At 36.9% G+C, this 18,693-nt stretch overlaps 1 protein-coding gene across 2 annotated transcripts in view; it reads right to left on the bottom strand.

The window, feature by feature from the left end:
- LOC129923050 (uncharacterized) overlaps positions 1–14,940 on the bottom strand; it is a 31,177-nt gene extending 16,237 nt beyond the window's left edge. Inside the window, exons 1-3 of one of the 2 annotated variants that reach the window (XM_056011855.1) lie at positions 14,901–14,940; positions 3,858–4,042; positions 2,387–2,521 (exon numbers count right to left, since the gene is read on the bottom strand). In XM_056011855.1, coding sequence (XP_055867830.1) covers positions 2,387–2,521; positions 3,858–3,968 — 246 coding nt within the window. In that variant the 5' untranslated portion in view covers positions 3,969–4,042; positions 14,901–14,940. Of the gene's footprint in view, positions 1–2,386; positions 2,522–3,857; positions 4,043–14,615; positions 14,876–14,900 lie in introns of those variants that run through there. The other variant, XM_056011847.1, reaches the window with a different exon arrangement.
- Between the last annotated feature and the right edge of the window lie 3,753 nt (positions 14,941–18,693).

Below are 18,693 nucleotides of genomic sequence, written 5' to 3'. Positions count from 1 at the left end.
GAATATCTATATAATATAAACTACATATTGATATGTGAACTCATTGTATATTATGTCGTACCACACTCTAATCTCAAATTTTATCATTAGTAAAATTTAAATGAAAAAGGGTTGTACCAGGTGGGAGGGGCGATTCATGCAATCGCCTTTCCCCCATCGGACAAATCAATACTTTTTCTTTTTGTATTACAGTTAGGAAATTACAAAACAAAAACATCTGTCACTAATATAATTTATATATACTATAAATTAAATTCTTATATCGAGTAGCCACACCCCTATTCTTTAATGCCAAATGCAATCTTTAGCAGAAATTATTAAAGGAGCGAGGATTAATCGTTTTCACTCTACCGCCCCTCCCATTTCCAGACAGAGTTTATGTAATTTCACATGAATTTATCATAACTATTTTAAGAAAGACTTTGCATTCAAAAAATTAGAATTCAAACGCAATTTTTCAGTATAAGAGTCACGATTGAGATGAGTTCTAAACCCAAATCATTTTTTCATAGTCGCCTTTTTCTAACCTTTACTCAATCTGATATTTTTCTAGTTAAATAAATTTGGGACTATAACTCACAATTTATACTTTGATTTTATTGAATATTATTTTTCGAATAATTTTTTTTCGGCGGAGATCCTCAAAGCCAAAGTCTAAATATGTGGGGTATCTTATCTTTTCAAGGAACAAATCGGATTTTTTGCAATGTATTAAGGGCCTATAAATTCATATTAGAATATTTTTCAAGTACAACATTATTCAAAAGGTCCTTTTTTAATAGTATGAATAATGAGTTTTAGGTCAGGAGAATGCGTTTCTGCAGTGAGGTATGCAACAAAACTCTTTTGGCGGCGGGGCTTCGCCCCGAACTCCAATGATGAATAATGAGCTGTACATGTCAGGAGAATACGTTACTGCAATGAAGAATGCAATAAAACGCTTTTGGCGGCGGGGCTTCGCCCCGAACTCCATTGATGAATAATGAGTTGTAGATGTCAGGAGAATGCGTTTCTACAGTGAAGAATGCAAGAAAACGCTTTTGGCGGCGGGGCTTCGCCCCGAACTCCACTGATGAATAATGAGCTGTAAATGTCAGGAGAATACTTTTCTGCAGTGAAAAAAAGCAAGAAAACGCTTTTGGCGTCGGGGCTTCGCCCCGAACTCCATTGATGAATAATGAGTTGATGCGTTATTGCAATGAATAATACAAGAAAACACTTTTGGCGGCGGGGCTTCGCCCCGAACTCCATTGATAAATAATGAGTTGTAGATGTCAGGAGAATGCGTTTCTGCAGTGAAGAATGCAAGAAAACACTTTTGGCGTCGGGGCTTCGCCCCGAACTCCATTGATAATTAATGAGTTGTAGATGTCAGGAGAAATGCGTTTCTGCAGTGAAGAATGCAAGAAAACGCTTTTGGCGGCGTGGCTTCGCCCCGAACTCCACTGATAAATAATTAGCTGTAAATGTCAGGAGAATACTTTTCTGCAGTGAAAAAAGCAAGAAAACGCTTTTGTCGTCGGGGCTTCGCTCCGAATCCCACTTGAAAACCTTATAGCGATGCCCCAGTTGTTTTGTTTGTCACCAAAGGTTGAGAAATGCTGCTTTTTAAAAATTCTCATATATATATATATATATATATATATATATATATATATATATATATATATATATATATATATATATATATTAAATACGCACGTTTATGCATAGGGTTAGGGTTTACTGGGCATTAGGGTTAGGGTTTGGAAAAAAATCGCCCCCCCCCCCTCTCAAAAGTTCTGGATCCGCCAGTGTCTGTAGGAGACATCAATCAATTTATACTTTCATTAGTCATTCTTCAGACTTTGAAGTGCTAGCTCGTGACTGCAGAATCACTTTGTGTCTAAGGAGGACTACTTTTAAAGAAGTGATCTTAGAAACAAAAATCATTTCTAACTCAAATACTTGTTTTTCTACTTCTAGTTTCATCTGGTTTCTAAGATGTTCAGTTTTTACTTTATTTTTGTTTAAATCTGATCCTCTCTAATAGAGAATTGGTTATGGAAAGTTTAGCTAGACTTTTCAAGCGTTTTCTTTAGGCTGTGTCGTTTACATATTTATCGGATGTCCTGCAACAAACTACTGCATATATTTTTTTTGGCGGATAAAGATCTTGTGATTTTACAGTCTTTGGTTCACTAAATATTTTTGAATCGTAATTTTTAAAGTTTGACTTTTTTACTTCTCCCTTTTTTTCTTCCTTTTATGCTTCTTGCTGGTGTCTGGTACTCCTACGCTTTCAACATGTGAACGACGTATCGGTACTACTTTTTTTACAGAGACACTTTTAATAAAGTTGCTGTTGTTGTTAAAAACTTCGAAGACAAGCGAAATAAAAAGTTACCTTTTCCCCAGCAAAGCCAGAGCCAGCAGCGACATCTAGTATGTAAACATCTCCACGTGAGTCTTCATCAGGAAACAGCTCAGCTAGGACGTCAGCAGTGATGGCAGGACCTTTGTAATTCTCTTCTGATAGGTCCTGTAGGAAGTTCAAATAGAGAATAAACAACAACAACATTAGTTTCCTTAACATAAAACGAGTTTACAATGTACAGTTTATCTCAAGAATTAATTCTCGTGTGCGAGATTAGGAGACTCGAGCCATTTTAGAAAGCTAACCTAACTTAACGTAGCCTAATTAATCTGAACTCTGAACTGTAAACACTAGCACCACACTTCTATCCAAATACAGCGTTGAAGCTATGCAGTATGATGCGATAATTTTTTTAACTCTAACGAATGTGTGCTTATGATACCTCGTAACAGATGGAGATGTTCATGTATGTGAATACATTGAGAGATAGTATTGGTGTCTCCGGTGTATAGAATACAGATAAGTTTTAGAAATAGGCACTTTAGGCAGACAAATCCCGTTTATCGGTGGTCCACTAACATCGTATGGCTTGTAAAGGGGTCCCTGAACTGAAAAAGTTTGAGAACATCTGTCCTATGACATTTGCTCTTTGTCCTAGAAGATATCGTTGGCCTTCTCTAGTTGCAGAACAACTAGAGATCATCACTTAAGTGTGAGAATTAGTAATGTGGTGTGTGAATCAGTCAGTCAGCTACAGATTTATAATAATAATAAGACTTGGCTTTGAGTCCGAAGATTAGTAAGGAGTGTAGTATTCCCCGTGGCTGCGCAGCCCAAGCTGTGACCTACATATTTTGCCACATTTAGGGCAAGCATAACCATTGTCCGCAGGTGGTCGATTTAGATTTTCTTTTCGTCGTCTAAGTTTGTCCAGGATGGTTAAGTGCCATACCCAAGGTAACTGCCGGACCATAAGAAGTCCCTCTATACTGTCCATATCGGCATTCGCAAGGACATAGCTTAAACGTTTATATATATATATATATATACTACAATAATTTAATGATAGGCCGCTAGTGACATGTTCACATTCCAAAAATGAAAACTTTTATTGAAATGTAATTATACCAACACGTTCGACGGTCTCAAAATACTAAAACCTCTCCTTGACCTTCATTACTTGACCAAACATTGGGATCAACAGGAGCGAGCCCCCAACAGGTTGGGCAACAACAAACAAAACTCAACTCCATTTGTTATCTTTTTTTATTGAGATTGTATTGAGGTTGACTTATAAATAAGATACAAAACTAAACCTCGGATGCATTGATAGCACAGACCTACATTCCTACATATATTATACTATCTAGGTCCTTGGTTTTTGGAGGTGCCATTTAAAACTACATTTTAGCAATACACATCTTCAAGTGTTGTGCGAGTGTGTATATGGGAAATGTGGCTGGTTAAAACTAGGACAAGAAGTGAAAGGGCTAAAATGTACCTGCTCATATTGCGCTCCTTGAGCCCACTTTGAATATCTCAAAGCAATCTCTTCTTTGCTCAGATTGGGCGCATGTGCAAAATCATTTGCGGCTGATGCATCTTCTGCCATGGTTGAAATAGTGTCACGATTTAGTGTTCGGATTCAAATAATATAGTTATTTCACTTACGCTCCACTGTTTTCTCTGAAAAACAAACAAACATCAATACACATTATAAGCATAAGAGAGAAAATTACATTAGTCTCGTTATAGAGTGTTTTAATTATTTAATGTCTTCTTTAGTAATGCCTCTCATATCGACAGGATCCAAAATCGCAAAAAGTCTTTAACTAACTTTAAGGTTCTCCTTCTGGCTTCATGTCTGTTTATATTGTGTTATATATTTGTAAACAATTAAGTTACTCTGTAATATTAGACGTAAGTGTAGGTCTTTCTGTGTGGCAAATATACTGCACAATTATTTAATTCCTACCAGCAGATTATGTAATTTATTGAAGGATATTAAAGAGCTTCCATATTAATGCTTCTGTACTTGTTATTTCATAATAACAATAATCTTTACTAGTCGACCGGCGGCATAGCATACGCCACTATTATGCAGGGCCGGTCTTAGGCCACTGCAACCTATGTGACCGAAGGATCCGCACTTTCATGGAACCCGCGCTAATTCAAGGTGTATAAATTATTAAAGTAAACCATTTTATAACTTAAAACAGATTTCCCGCGCACTCCTGTCGATTTACCAGGAGCTCCTGGAAATCTCCCGAAATTGCAAAATATACGAAAAAGTCCTTAAAATATACGGAAATACATTTAAAAAATTGTTATTTTGGGGTGTCATTCAATATGGAAAACATCAATCCTACGCGCTATTACACAGCATAATGCATTAGCCGTAATAGTGTAATCAGGTGAAAGAAGCTTCTCGCGCCTCAAACTAATGAAGAATTACTTGAGGTCAACAATTCTCAAAGATAGATTGAAACATTTGGTAATTCTTGCTATCGAGCGGGATCTATGTTGGAAACAGAATTATTATGATATACTGTATGACTTTGCTACACGCAAGGCTCGTAAAGTTATTCTGTACGTAGTAAAGAATGAATAAAATGCATAGACGAATTTATTTTCTAATACAAACTCTTAAATTTGACTTATTGTCCGCTTCCCTACCCAAACTTGGCCCCGCGAAATCCGTTTCGAATAGAGCCCCACAATGCTTAAGTCCGGCCCTGCTATTTAGTGTTTGTAAAATGTTTTACATGTTTCGGAGAGTTGACGATAGTTTACTTCCTAGTCCAAACCTTCCGCATGGGATGTGAGCGGGCAGGGTTTGACAGTCCAGCGCGCAGCCATCCGTAGCGAGCTGTGAAAACGTGTTCTCCCCCCCCCCCCCCTTTTTTTGCTTTTTTTCGTGGTGATGACTATCCGCAGAAATAAGAGAGTGATCTTTCCTTTACTTCTTGTTTGACCTGTTTAGGGAAGAAGAGAATTATATATATATATATAGATTATCCAGGAGGAAAAACATTTATATTTACTGTGTGAGAAAAGTATATATGTACAGTAACAATAAAAATTGAGCTTCTACATTATATTCTATAAAATGTATTACACTTGCTTATAACTATAAAGATATTTGACAAGATCTTTTGCACACAAAAATTTTAAAATAAAACTTGAGATTCTGTAAATCACTAGGCGCAAAATATTACACAATGCCAATTCTGTTGACATTGTATGCTGTTCTCAGCTAGATCTCATTTCCATATTACCGTATAGAAAATGTAGTAGAAATAAGATTTTTTTTTTGTTGACAAAGAAATTTCTTGATTTGTATGGAGTAGATTCTTGCTTTGTTTATCATTGCTTTGACGCAGTTTTTCATTTATGATACTTCTTAGGTTGTGTGTTAGTAATTTTGTTTTATTTAATCTTATTTAGTAGTCTACTAGCCCAATTTTAAACTAAATGACATTTTGTTTTAAATAAAACAGAAGTGCGACGTCATAGACAAAATTCACGTTAAAGCTGAATAAACTAGTTAGGGATTTTTTTCAGCAGAATGCCCCAAATAAGCTAAAAAAAACAATTTTATAACAAAAGATGATCATTATGGCCGGCTGCTATAGTAGGCACGATTACAGATATAATAATAATACAGAAAAGGTTCTATTAATTATATAGGTTATGGCTGGAAAAAAAAAAGGCCTATATCTAGACTGGACATGGAGATCTTTTAACACCACAAAAAAAAAAAAGATTATGCAAGGCGCTGTTTTGTAAAGTAACTATAAGAAGTAAAGTTTTTTTTTTCAACCCTAACCTATATAACACATAATTTAATATTTTAATCTTGTAATTAAACATCGAAAATAAGAGCACTCTCGTCTCATAATTATTATTTTGCCATTTTTAGATACATAAAAACAAAATCAATTTATTGAAATGCACATAAGATGACTAAAATCAATAGACGTGAATAATTTCGATCTAGGATGGTGGTGGACTGTCTAAATGGAAACTAACAGGAAATGGCTTTATTTCATGGATTTGGGTGAATATATAGTTTTTTGATTAATACATAATCTATATATAGGCCAATAGGTCTGTGAGTTGATCAATCGCGGATAAGAATTTGTATCCGTTTTCCAGTCTAGATATAATATATATATAGGTCTTTGATCTATCTTTTTTCACATTTATTTTTCCCCTTATTATATATATATATATATATATATATATATATATATGTCAATGGTTTTGTTTGTTGATTATTCATTATTGTTCCATCGTTTGCTTTGTTTTATTGTTGATTATTTATATTGTTCCATCGCATTGTTTTTTGTTTTTTATGGACATTATTATTATTTTCACAAACATGAGCTAATAGTCTTTCTCTGGCTTTTCCATGATCAAGATTCGTTTAAGGAAAACAAAATTCATGAAATAGTTTTCTAAAGATGTGTCAGGTCTCTAGCGCCTACCGTCCTCTGACAGATTATACAATTCTTCTACGGGTTCCCGGTCACTTCATCCCCGGTCACTTCATCCCCGGTCACTTCATCCCCGGTCATTTCATCCCCGGTCACTTCATTCCCGGTCACTTCATCCTCGGTCATTTCATCCCCTGGTCATTTCATCCCCTAGTCACTTCATCCCCCGGTCACTTCATCCCCCGGTCATTTCATCCCCAATTAAATATTTTATATATAAATATGATTATGTAGAATGCTTTCTTTTTTACATTTTATGACATATTACTAATGCGTTTATAGTGTTTCCTCTTCCACTTTGTATTCTTAATGAGAAATCTAATATTATATGGTAAATCTGGATGTGTACTTATCTAAAGCGTAATGATTAAAGGCCAAGGTGTAGTGCAAGTAGTGGGAATCTTTTGAGAGATAGAAGTGCGATTAGAATAATTATGACCGTGCCGCTGATAACTTATCATCATAGGCCAAGGTGTGGTGCAAGTAGTGGAAATCTTTTGAGAGATAGAAGTGCGATTAGAATAATTATGACCGTGCCGCTGATAACTTATCATCAAAGGCCAATGTGTGGTGCAAGTAGTGGAAATCTTTTGAGAGATAAAAGTGCGATTACAATAATTATGACCGTGCCGCTGATAACTTATCATCAAAGGCCAAGCTGTGGTGAAAGTACGACCATGTTTCACTTTATTTAATTTTTCAATCGCTCTTTCTTGAAAATGGGCGAGTCATTTTTAGCCTTGTAATAAGGTTTTATTTTTTTCTAATAAAGGCGGACTTCCTTATAAACATTAAAGTTACAAATTGTGTTATAGGAGTTTATTTCTATCGATATTTCATTTCTGCATGTATATGTAAGTATGTATTTTGTTTATTGATATTCACTTTAGATAGCGAAACTGGGGGGGGGGGGGCCTCTAGTTATGTGAACATACCCGTCATGATGAGGTTCCTATAGCCTTAAAATTAATTGAGTGCTTATTGGAAATAATCTTGCATGTATATTTAGGGTGTGATTCTCTCTCTCTATATATATATATCTTTCTCTCTCTGTGTCATTTAAATAAAAAAGGAATACATTAAATATTGCTCATTTAATGCTTTTTAAAATTACAATTTGTTAGAGAAAAATTATCAGATGATGAAAATATCAGGGGATGAAGTGACCGGGGGATGAAGTGACCAGGGGATGAAATGACCGGGGGATGAAGTGACCGGGGGATGAAGTGACCAGGGGATGAAATGACCAGGGGATGAAATGACCGGGGATGAAGTGACCGGGGATGAAGTGACCGGGGATGAAGTGACCGGTCACCCTTCTACGGAATGTACAGCATCTCGAAGTTATCAGTGAGGTCACGTGTCACCAATAACTGGTTGAAAAATCTATGTATATAATTCTCTTCTTCCCTCAACAGTTTAAACGAGTAGTAAGGAGTAAAGGAAAGATCACTGCGGATAGTCCACGAGAAAACAAGAGGGACGGGGAAGGAGAACACGTAGTCACAAAATAGCAGGGCAGGACCTTCTTATCTTATCTTATATGATACAGACGTTACTTCAAAAAAGAAGATGATTACGTCCTACGCGTCATGCATTTAGTCATGCATATTAACCAATGACTTAAATTCTGCCAAGTCACTGGTTTTCCTGGCTAGCTCAGGCAACCCATTCCATGCTCTAATAGCACTAGGGAAGAAGGAGTGTTTGTACAAATTTGTCCTAGCATATGGGACGAGGAATGTGCCTTTATCTTTGTGTCATTCAGAGTATTTTATTAAATTTTGTTTTTGTATTTGAAGATTATGGTTCAGTGTTTTATGTATGATTGCTACTTTACTTTTGAGCCTTCTGTCCCGTTGTAATATCACTCTTTTTGTTTTTTATTTCTACCTCACGTTCAAAAAAAAAGGGGGGGGGGGGAGTAATCTACTCTGTAGTAACTATCGAGTATCGAAGCGACAGAGCATGCTCAAGAGTTTGGACACAATGGAAAGATCACTCTTTTATTTTTGCAACTCGGACGGAGGGAGTTATCCTAGGTAATTTAAGAGTGAAAAAAAAAAAAGAATTTTCGTCTGTATATTTCATGAGATTGGTATGAGTTTTCAAAAGATTTTAATAATTTCCTGATATTTCCATGACATTTTCGTATATTTTGCAATTACAGGAGATTTCCAGGACCTCCTGTTAAATCGACAAGAGGCCGCGGGAAATCTGTTATAAGTTATAAAATGGTTTAATTTAATAATTTATACACCTAAAATTAGCGTGGGTCCTATAAAAGTGCTGGGCCCACTGCGGTCGCATAGGTTGCAGTGGCGTAAGGTTGGCCATGCAAAATAGCGGCGTATGCTACGCCGCCGATCGACTAGTTGTGTATATTTTAGTTATACGGTGCCCTACTGTCAAAGCATTAGTTGTAATATTTTATGTTTTAATTTTCAACTTTTTTTTTACATTATCATTAATAATAATAACAAAAATCTTGATAATAATTTGTGAGAATTATTTTTTTTACAGTTGTGCATTATACAAAGCAATCCATTACTAGAGCAAACAATGAATGTATATGTGAGCAGGTCAGGGTGGCGCTACTGAGTGAGGCCTTTTTGTTATTATCTGCTGCTAAACATTTGTTCAATATTTTACAGTAGGCAGGTAGTAGCTCTACTAAGTGGGCCCAATCTGTGCACCTCAATCTGCGACCAAGGGGCTAGAACCAGACAGCACAATTAAACTAAACTAAACTAATCTAGCTAACTAAAAGAAACAACCAACTAAATTTATAAAACAAAATATATATACACTTTATTTACATTGACACAAAAAACAGTATAAAAACAAATATACCCACTAAAAACAATAAACAACTCAAATAACCTAAATTACCACAACACTAAACAGTAAGCTACTAGCGGCTTGACAGGCAGTAAGCAACAGTAAGGCAGTAGAAGTAACGACAGTACTACCGCCCAGTTAGGCAGTAGACATAACGACAGCAAACAGTTGGCAGTGGAAGTAACGACAGTAATAACTGTGGCAAACAGTTGGCAGTAGGTCCTACTAATAACGACAGCAAACAGTTGGCAGTGGTAATTATAGCAGGCGGTCCCAGCTGAAATTACACTACAATTACTAACTAATAACTCACTACCTGGTCACCCAGACCAACGGTCAACACCGAAAAAAGAAAGAACTGACCGCACCCATTCTGTTTATAGAGCCAGGTCATGACTCACCTAGACTAACTCTAACATTAAAGAGCTGGCGGGAAACATGCATGTACTCAGCACTAGCTATATAAACTAAAAAGACACTAAATTACAAACATCATTGCCCTGGCCTATATAAATTACAAATTAAAATAAAGATAAAAATAGATAAAAATTAGATCTAGGAGCGCCAGTTCACATATACGATAGCGCACAAAAGATACATTCATACCGAGGGCCGCCGCTACCTATTGTGCAATGTGTGCATTGCACGCAGGCGGCCGAATGTTAGGGGCGGCCAAATCATCATTCCAAAGTTACCTTTTTTTTAAATTTCTAGTTTAATACAAAAAAAAACATTACTAAAATATTTTAAAATTTTACAGAAATTCTAATTATTCCAATATCCGTAAGATAAATATTTTAAAAAAGAAAATGACATGCGTACATAAGAAGCTATTTTGGAAACATTTAATAAGAAAAATGGAGTGGCGCGCGAGGAATTCCCCAGGGTTTTTCCATAAGCGCCTTCATATTTCTGATTGAATTTTCGCGGGTTATCTGTTATATAGATTTGTTTCGGATGACGCTTACAGAAGCAGATCAGTCAAAACATTTTGTTTCTTCTTAGTAGGCCTATCTACTTACTACATATAACTATTGTTGTTTAATCAATACCCCGCGCTGTGAGTAGATCTTGTAATTAAAAATTTAAGGTTAAAAATATTTTCTCTTTTATGTTACGTGGCTGTAGAATATTTTTTGGTCGTCATAGATGTAGATCTAACCTAACGACCAACAATAAATGGGGGGGGGGGCGGCGAAAAAAAATGTTTATTTTCATTGTAATTTTTAAACCGTGTCTGATTATGATCCATGTTTACTAATTAAAATATCTTAAGTAAAAGACTTTGTTTCGACTTTTAATAATACCTTATCAAATGTAGACCGTTTTCGCGAGAGGCATATGCATCAGTATGAGTTAAAACTTTTTGAAGAAAACATTTCAAAACATCACCGCTAGTGTGATTCTTCTGGATTTTCCTGAGATTGGTCGAATTTCTACCGACTATTGCACTTTATTTATAGGACGATTTTTTTGTGTGCTTGTGAAGAAGATTATCTTTAAAAAAGATCACGCCCATTACAGACGTCCGTGTGCTGAATATATATATATGTCGAATAATACTATTGACTAGGGCTGCCTCTTTATTACTAAATTAGATTACTATTACTACTATTACTAGATTTTTTTTGTACTATGATGAATAGTGCTTTCTAAAAACAAAACTCATTAACATTGGCCTTTTTATATTCTTTCTTCTTATTACGAGAAAAAAGGTGTAAATGCTTGGAGAAAGAATTTCTGAAGCTAAAAAACGTAGAATACGCTCAGCGCAGGGGCCCGGCCCCGAAATCAGACCGACTTGAAAGGAAACCCGTCTATTGTTTAATTCTATCTCCAGAAACAACTTTTTACAACGCTTATAAATTAATTAGCAACACTAGTTCCAAAAAAAAAATTTAAAAAAACCGGGCTCGTTTTATATCGCTTCTCGGTCCCCAGATTCTCAAGGGGGCTGGAACGCGAACATTTTTTCTGTAGGGGTCGCCACCCCGAAATATTTGAGAAACACTTCCTTAATATGTTTTATTTTATACTTAGAATTATTTATTTTATATCTGTTCAAGAAAAATATACAGCGCTGAGATGCTTCATTTTGAGCTAGTGATGTGTTGGATAAATCCGCCGTATGTCAGATGGTTGTGGATACAATGCACATCTGTTCAAAATACAATCGAGATCATCTGTAAATATGTAAAAAAAAAATCATTCTCTTGAAAAGAAAACAACATATGCAACGCATTAAAGAATCCATGATTTTGAAAAGTAGCCTAAGCAATCCTTGATATTATTTTATCGGCAGTGACTCGTTTTGAAAGGATCCACAAATAGTTCATTGGACACACACACAAAATGGTAGTTTAATACTGGCGGCTAGTTCAAGATTTCAGTGACATAGACAATACAATCCTTCAAATTGTACTAGCACACAAATAGGCCTACTTTTTAAAAAATTAGATTCTACACCAGATATGTCTCACACCGAACTAATCACTATTAGTATTGCTTCTGGTTCTTATACATCTCATGTAGAAATACATGAACATGTTCTGGGGTTTCGCCCAATGACTGATACAACTGGAGAAGACCTTATTAACGTCGCGATAGGAAAAAAAACAAAATTGGAAATAAAACTTGAGGAATACGACAACGGTGTTATTATGAAAGGAGAAAAAGATGGAAAGCTCTATTAAAATGGATTTAAATGAACGGGTGCTTTTGGTCCAGCTTAATTGCAATACATTTCTTTGGCTAGAAAAAAAAGGGGGCGGCATTTTAAAATTTAGCACGCAGGCGGCCACAACCCTCGCGGCGGCCCTGTTCATACCACAGTTTCTCATCACATCACGTGTGAAACTCACAGCGGTGTAACATTTTGTTCAATGATTGAATTGCCGAAGGAACAAAACATTATAGTGGTACTTCCCATGGGTGGGATTTGTTCATGTTAGTCACTAAAAGTAGATACATTTATAGGCTGTAGCCGGGGTCGGCAACCTGCGGCTCGCGAGCCACATACGGCTCTTTGGCTGTGAAGCTGCGGTTCTTTAGTTTCATAAGTAAATATTATTTTATCGAAACATTTTTTAAAATAGTTCTGAAATGCTTAACTAGCATTAGGCACCAATTCTATTTCTCAGTCACTGGTGCTCGCTTTTCACCACACCCCTTCCCCGTGACACGCGTCGTCCTTGTCGTCAGTCCGTCGGAAGCTCTCGAATGACTCAGTCGTCGGATGCTTTTATGTAGGTTTTAATTAATTCTCTTTCGACGCAAGACAAATTTGCATTTTCTTCACTCGCTTTGGTTGTGTTGTTAGTGTGGTGTTTTATGTAAATGAGTTAGAAGCAATCTACGAGTAACGCTAATCTGGTAGACTTTGCGGTACCACTAGAAATTGCACAAAAGGCAACCCATTTACAGATGGTGAGTATGTCAAGACTGCTTACTGCATGCATCTGAAGAACTTTTTCGTGATTTCAAAAACAAACCGTAAATCTTGAGAAAAAAAAAGATTTGCCACTATTCGCTAAAACAGTGCAAGATGGAATAGCTAAAATGTCTACAAATGTAACATATTCGCAGGTGGGAGATATTCAGCTTTCTTCTGTCTTATCATTTGCTGTGGATGAGTTTTGCGACATATACACAGGGTACAAGTTGCCCTTTTTGTCAGGAATATGTCTTCCCAAGCTCCAAAAGAAGAACTTCTAGGATTGCTGCCGCTCTCATGACAAACTAAAGGGGAAGATAGAATGACGTGCAAGAATACATTGAAGACAATAAGATCGATTTAAATAAAATCATTTCAAAAGCAACTTATGGAGCCAGAATATGACAGGAAAAAAAAAAGGGACAACAACGATTCTTCGAAGCAAAATAAACCATGGAATTCTTACGTTTTACTACATAATACACCAAGTAGCGCATTGTGTCCAAAACAATTCAATCCGAAATAGTTAAGGTCATAAATTTGGTAACCAAGATTGTTAACAGCATCTTGTCAAAAGCATTCTACCATCGTCAGTTTAAAGACTTCTTAAAGGAAATGGAGACTCGGTATTTACAGAGTTAAAAATTTACAAAGTTAAAAAGCAAGTTGGAAGAAATGTATGTATAAAACGCAGCAAAAATGGACAGCTTTAAAAGAATGCCGCGAGTTGATTCTGCACATGGAATACTCTTCCAGATTTCTATAAAGTGTGGTGAAGAATTGGTAATTTGGAATGCTGACTATCTTTGGATTGACATACTGTAATAACTTAAGTGAGGCAACTCAACGAGACATAGACGTTTATTTACACGGGGACATGACGAACACAAAGGACATCTTCTCTTAGCACAATCTCTCCATATTGGCTCTCTACTTGGGCGGAAATCGTTCTCCTCTTCTAATGTTGACATCCTTTCCAGTCTAGTCTATAACTGTGCGCACCATCAGCACTAGCTTGGATGGCAGTGCGCATGGCAGGGTTATAACAATATTCTTGCGAGCACGCGTTTTCTAGCAGAAATATAATTAAAAGAAAAGTATGAAGCCAACTAATAAATGAAAATTTAGAGTCGTGTTTCAAACTAAAAAGTTATCAGCCAAATTTATCCAAACTTTCTAAAACCTTGCAAAGCCATCGCTCCCATTGCATCTGTTTGCTCAATTGTTTCTTATTGAAGAATAAATAGACTATTTATAGTTGGCAGGCGAGAAAAAAACTTTTGTGGCTCTTTAAAAACGTTGAAATTTTGTAAATTGTATTTTTTGGCTCTTCCGACTCAAAAGGTTGCCGACCCCTGAGCTAGAGAACATCCTGTGGGAAGCATTTCTTGTAGTTTATATTTATGTGAGAAAAAAAAAGAAGAAATGATTCGCTGGAATTAGATTATATACGATAATGAAATGTTGAAGCATTAAAGGTACTTACTCTTTTGTTTAAAAATTAACCTACAACAACACAATGACCAACATAGTAAGTCTACCTTGAAAGTAACTATAGTGTTTAACTACGTTAGTTAGACGTACACTTCACACGCTCAGGAGAAACTTGCTTTTGAATTTTAGTAGATTTAAATTTGTTACTATAACATAATCAGGCTTTGCGACTATGTAAGAATGAAAACACACACAGATACTATTATCCATGACTAAGAGGAACAGCGAACAACATCGACCCATAACAATATTTTGTTAGCAATATGCAAGTGATTACCTTACTACACTTGACGTCCGCTCTGCACACAGCAAACAAACCGATTGAACGACAAGGCGGTCAACAAATATAGATCTAGTGCAAGAGAGGCAGTAGGGGTGTGGGGGAACAGAAGCGGCATAGAGATCTACTATGAAGTAAACTCACTTTTTTTTTTGTTTATAAAGTTGATCTTATGTGTGTGAGGGGGCATACAAGAAAATCAAATGTTGCATTAGCATTCAAATGTGACATTCTGATTTGAAGTCATAGATACTTCCTCCAGATTGAATTTATTGTGTGCTATAAGCTTTACAAAAATGTGATACTTTAGAAAAACAAAGCTGATCAATACTGCCTTTTTGTACACCGGATACACCAACAATCTTGTTATTTATAGTTTTTCCGCCATGTATGAAATATGTGCTATCACGAACAAGGAAAAGAAATCGTACTTAACTGATGGTATAAGCTGAATTATTCCCCTTTGTAAGTCATCGTCTGCGTCTTAGTGAACATAAGCCTTTAAAAAAAGTCGATGCTATAGAAACAATAGATAACTAGACAATCTTCCACGTTTGTAAGCTCTCCACTAGCAGAGTGTTTGCTTGAGAATCCTGAGAAGTCTTCAAATCTTCTGGTAAGCACACACTCACTCACTTATACAAGATGACAATTTTTGTTTGATTATGTGGCCACTATCTTCACGAGTTTGTTTTTGGGTATTCAAAGCTCTTAAATGAAACTCGGTCATTTGGTATTTATTAGTGAATCCCGAAAGGAAAAAAGCCGCTATTAGTGTGGTCCTTGTAATCACAACAAATTTCCATAAGGATCAATAAAGGAGTCTTAGTCAGTCTGTCCGTCCGTCCTTCTATTCGTTTGTCCGTCTGCCCCGTGTAGATCCCGAAAACTAGAAAAGATATTTAAAATCCGATATCATATTTTAGATCTTGCAAATTTCTGGTGCAACGTCTACCTTTTTATTGTTTGAAAGCAAAACATTTACTTTTTAAAATTAAATATGCAAGCATTTAAAAAAAGCACCATTTCTTTAAAATAATTATTCGTCATTTAAAGATAAGAAAAACCCTGGGAAGTATGCATTCTGACACATGCAAACTTTTTTTTTCTCTAAATAAAAAAAAACACTTATCACTTAATTAGGTGTTTTCTGTTATACAAGTATTAAAGCCAGGACACATTGTCCGTAAGTTCCAGATTTCGAATCGCTTTAATGTTGAGAGTTTTTCTTTTAATTGTGTTGGCAGGTGCAAATGAGCTCCTTGCTTTTTTATTTGTCTTAGCCCAAAGCGCCCCGTGGTGGCAAGCGGAATAGCATTTTATTGTTCGAGGGATGCTCGGCTTAAGGTAGGCAGTAGCTATCCAGTGATGCTGCAGATCCCCTTCTACCGTCGTGAGTGGCCCCTAGCGCTCCAGCTCATACCAATCAACTAGGAACTTATCACCGGTAACTACCACTCTTCGTCAATGCTATCAGGAGTGACCTCTTCATGGCAGGGGGAAAGCGTAGGCGGTAAATTTGCGAGAGCTGGACTGCCCACACGTCAACACTCGCCTTTCTTCCATAATGACCGGATCTAAAGAGATGGAAAACCATCGCAATTAGAAGTCAGGTGGCTGCAGGAGTTTACCAGAGAGCAGAGCTTTTACGTCCACCGCGCCCACGGGGCTCCAAAACTGGATTTTCTGTTGGGATTTTACTCCCTTAGCCTTGGACCTTACAGGGACACACAACATGGCAGTGCGGCTATTAGCCACGGGGTTGATTTGTGGGCAGCAGGACACGACGGGCCATGACGGCCTCACATCTTGGGGTCAAACCTCCACCGAGACCCTTGCAGATTAGCCTAAGGCCTCACAGCCTCAATTTCCGTGTCACCTCAAGGAGGTAATGAATAGGACTTGCTGTGGAGCGGCTATGTACTGGCAAGAGAAACCTACAAATGGCTCCCCTTTCACAGATGCTAACCAACGGTGGCAGCTAGTTAAGCTATCACACTAGACGCTTCGTACAGCGTCACAGCCTTCGGTCAACCTACTCATGGCAGCAAAAAAATCTATTCCACCGCCGATCCCTAAGGCGAATCTTTAAAAAAAAAAGTTGGCAAGATAAAATAACCAATGTGGAAGTACTGTGAAGAGTAGGGTGCCAAGATATCTGCGCTGTTATCAGCAGCAGACACTTTGGCTGGCGTCATAGAATGCCACTAAGTCAACTTCCACCAAACATTCTGTATGGTGACCCAACAAAAGACAGGAGAGCCACTTTTCTTCCACTTCTAAGGTACAGTAATGTTTGCAAACGCGACATGAAGCTCTTCAAAATCGACACTAACAGTTGGGGAAAAGAGGCACTGGATATACCCCCATGGAGAGCAAACATAAAGGAAAGGTCCCGGATTGCAGATGGCTTACACACCAGAAGTAGAAAGAAGGGTGAAAGTGCAACAGCGCCTGGTGATTACAGATGCCCAACCTTAGATAGCAGTTGTGTATCAAGGATTCACCTATTTTGTCACACAAGAAGTTGCAAAGGCAAAAGATTTTCTGTTGAGACGTCAAATGACACACAGTTATACAAGCTACTGACTAGTGCAAGAACGTTCATGTTTTTGTTTTAAAAGTGAAAGCATACATTTAGTAAGTATTAAAGTCAAATTCTATTTTAAAACGAAATCTAATAAGACCAATCACTAATCGAGCTATAGTTGTAATAATCAATGACACTGTAGCCACTAAAGGGCGAGTCTTGCTATTCGAGGCATTGAATAATAGCTTGGCCCCTTTACAAAACCAAGGATTAGAAGATTATTCAATAACAGACGTTAGGCCGGGTTCGCACTGAACCATATCATAATAACAATCAGTTCATTGGGTACGTATTAAGACCATATTAACATTTTAATAATATGAATATCCTTATTATGTCTCGTACGGTTTTATGTCGTCAGTCGGCCTAACAATACAATACTATCGGCTACACGTAACCGTCTCTTCAAGAGTTGTGGTGGCTGATAGTTTGTAGTTTAAAGCTTTTGATATTCAAGCTGAAAATATTGAAACCTGAATGAACTACCTCGTAGTCTGTATTTCCATACAAACTATCCTTGAAGCCATTTTTTTCTCTGGACATAATGCTAATGCTGAAAGTGCGTTTTCGCTGATTGAAGGGTCAGTAGAAAAAGACTTTTTACTGATTCAGTGAGAAACTTTTTTTTCTCAGTAAGTACAAACAATTTGGAGAGCATATCGTGCGTGAAATTCAAAACGTTTGACGAATGTTGAACTCCAAGGACAACCTGCTCAATGTGTCCACATGTACAGGTTTGACATTGTTCAGTGATACGCAAGATACACTGGCTGTACATGTTTTAAAATAATTGGAAACATTGATAGTAGTAAATTCATCTTCGTTTTTAGAAAGACATCTTGTAGTAGACCTAATCTTTTACTTAAAAAGCGTTCACAGGACAATGTTTCGTCACTCAAAAGAAATGTGAATGGTAATGTCTTCTTTAAAAGAGCTTTTTGAATCGATTGTGTGGCAGACGATTCTCACGAAAAAAAAAACATAAAGGAGTGTTGACCCTGTCACGTGACAACCTGGGGATTATAGTTTTTGGTGCTGCGTTATGCCTACCAATTTCCCATGGCTCGCCTGTGTGACAAAGGCTTTTAATAGGATATCACCAGGGCTGGCAGTAGGCGTAGGCAAACTAGATCAAGGGTCTTCAATTCCACAAACTCAAAATATCACTGAAAAATCCATATTTGAGTGTTAATCGTGTAA

The sequence above is a fragment of the Biomphalaria glabrata genome, chromosome 1 (assembly GCF_947242115.1).
Source record: "Biomphalaria glabrata chromosome 1, xgBioGlab47.1, whole genome shotgun sequence".
NCBI classification, from domain to species: Eukaryota; Metazoa; Mollusca; class Gastropoda; family Planorbidae; genus Biomphalaria; species Biomphalaria glabrata.
The sequence above is the reverse complement of the archived record's forward strand: the minus strand, read 5'-3'. Positions and strand labels throughout refer to the sequence as shown.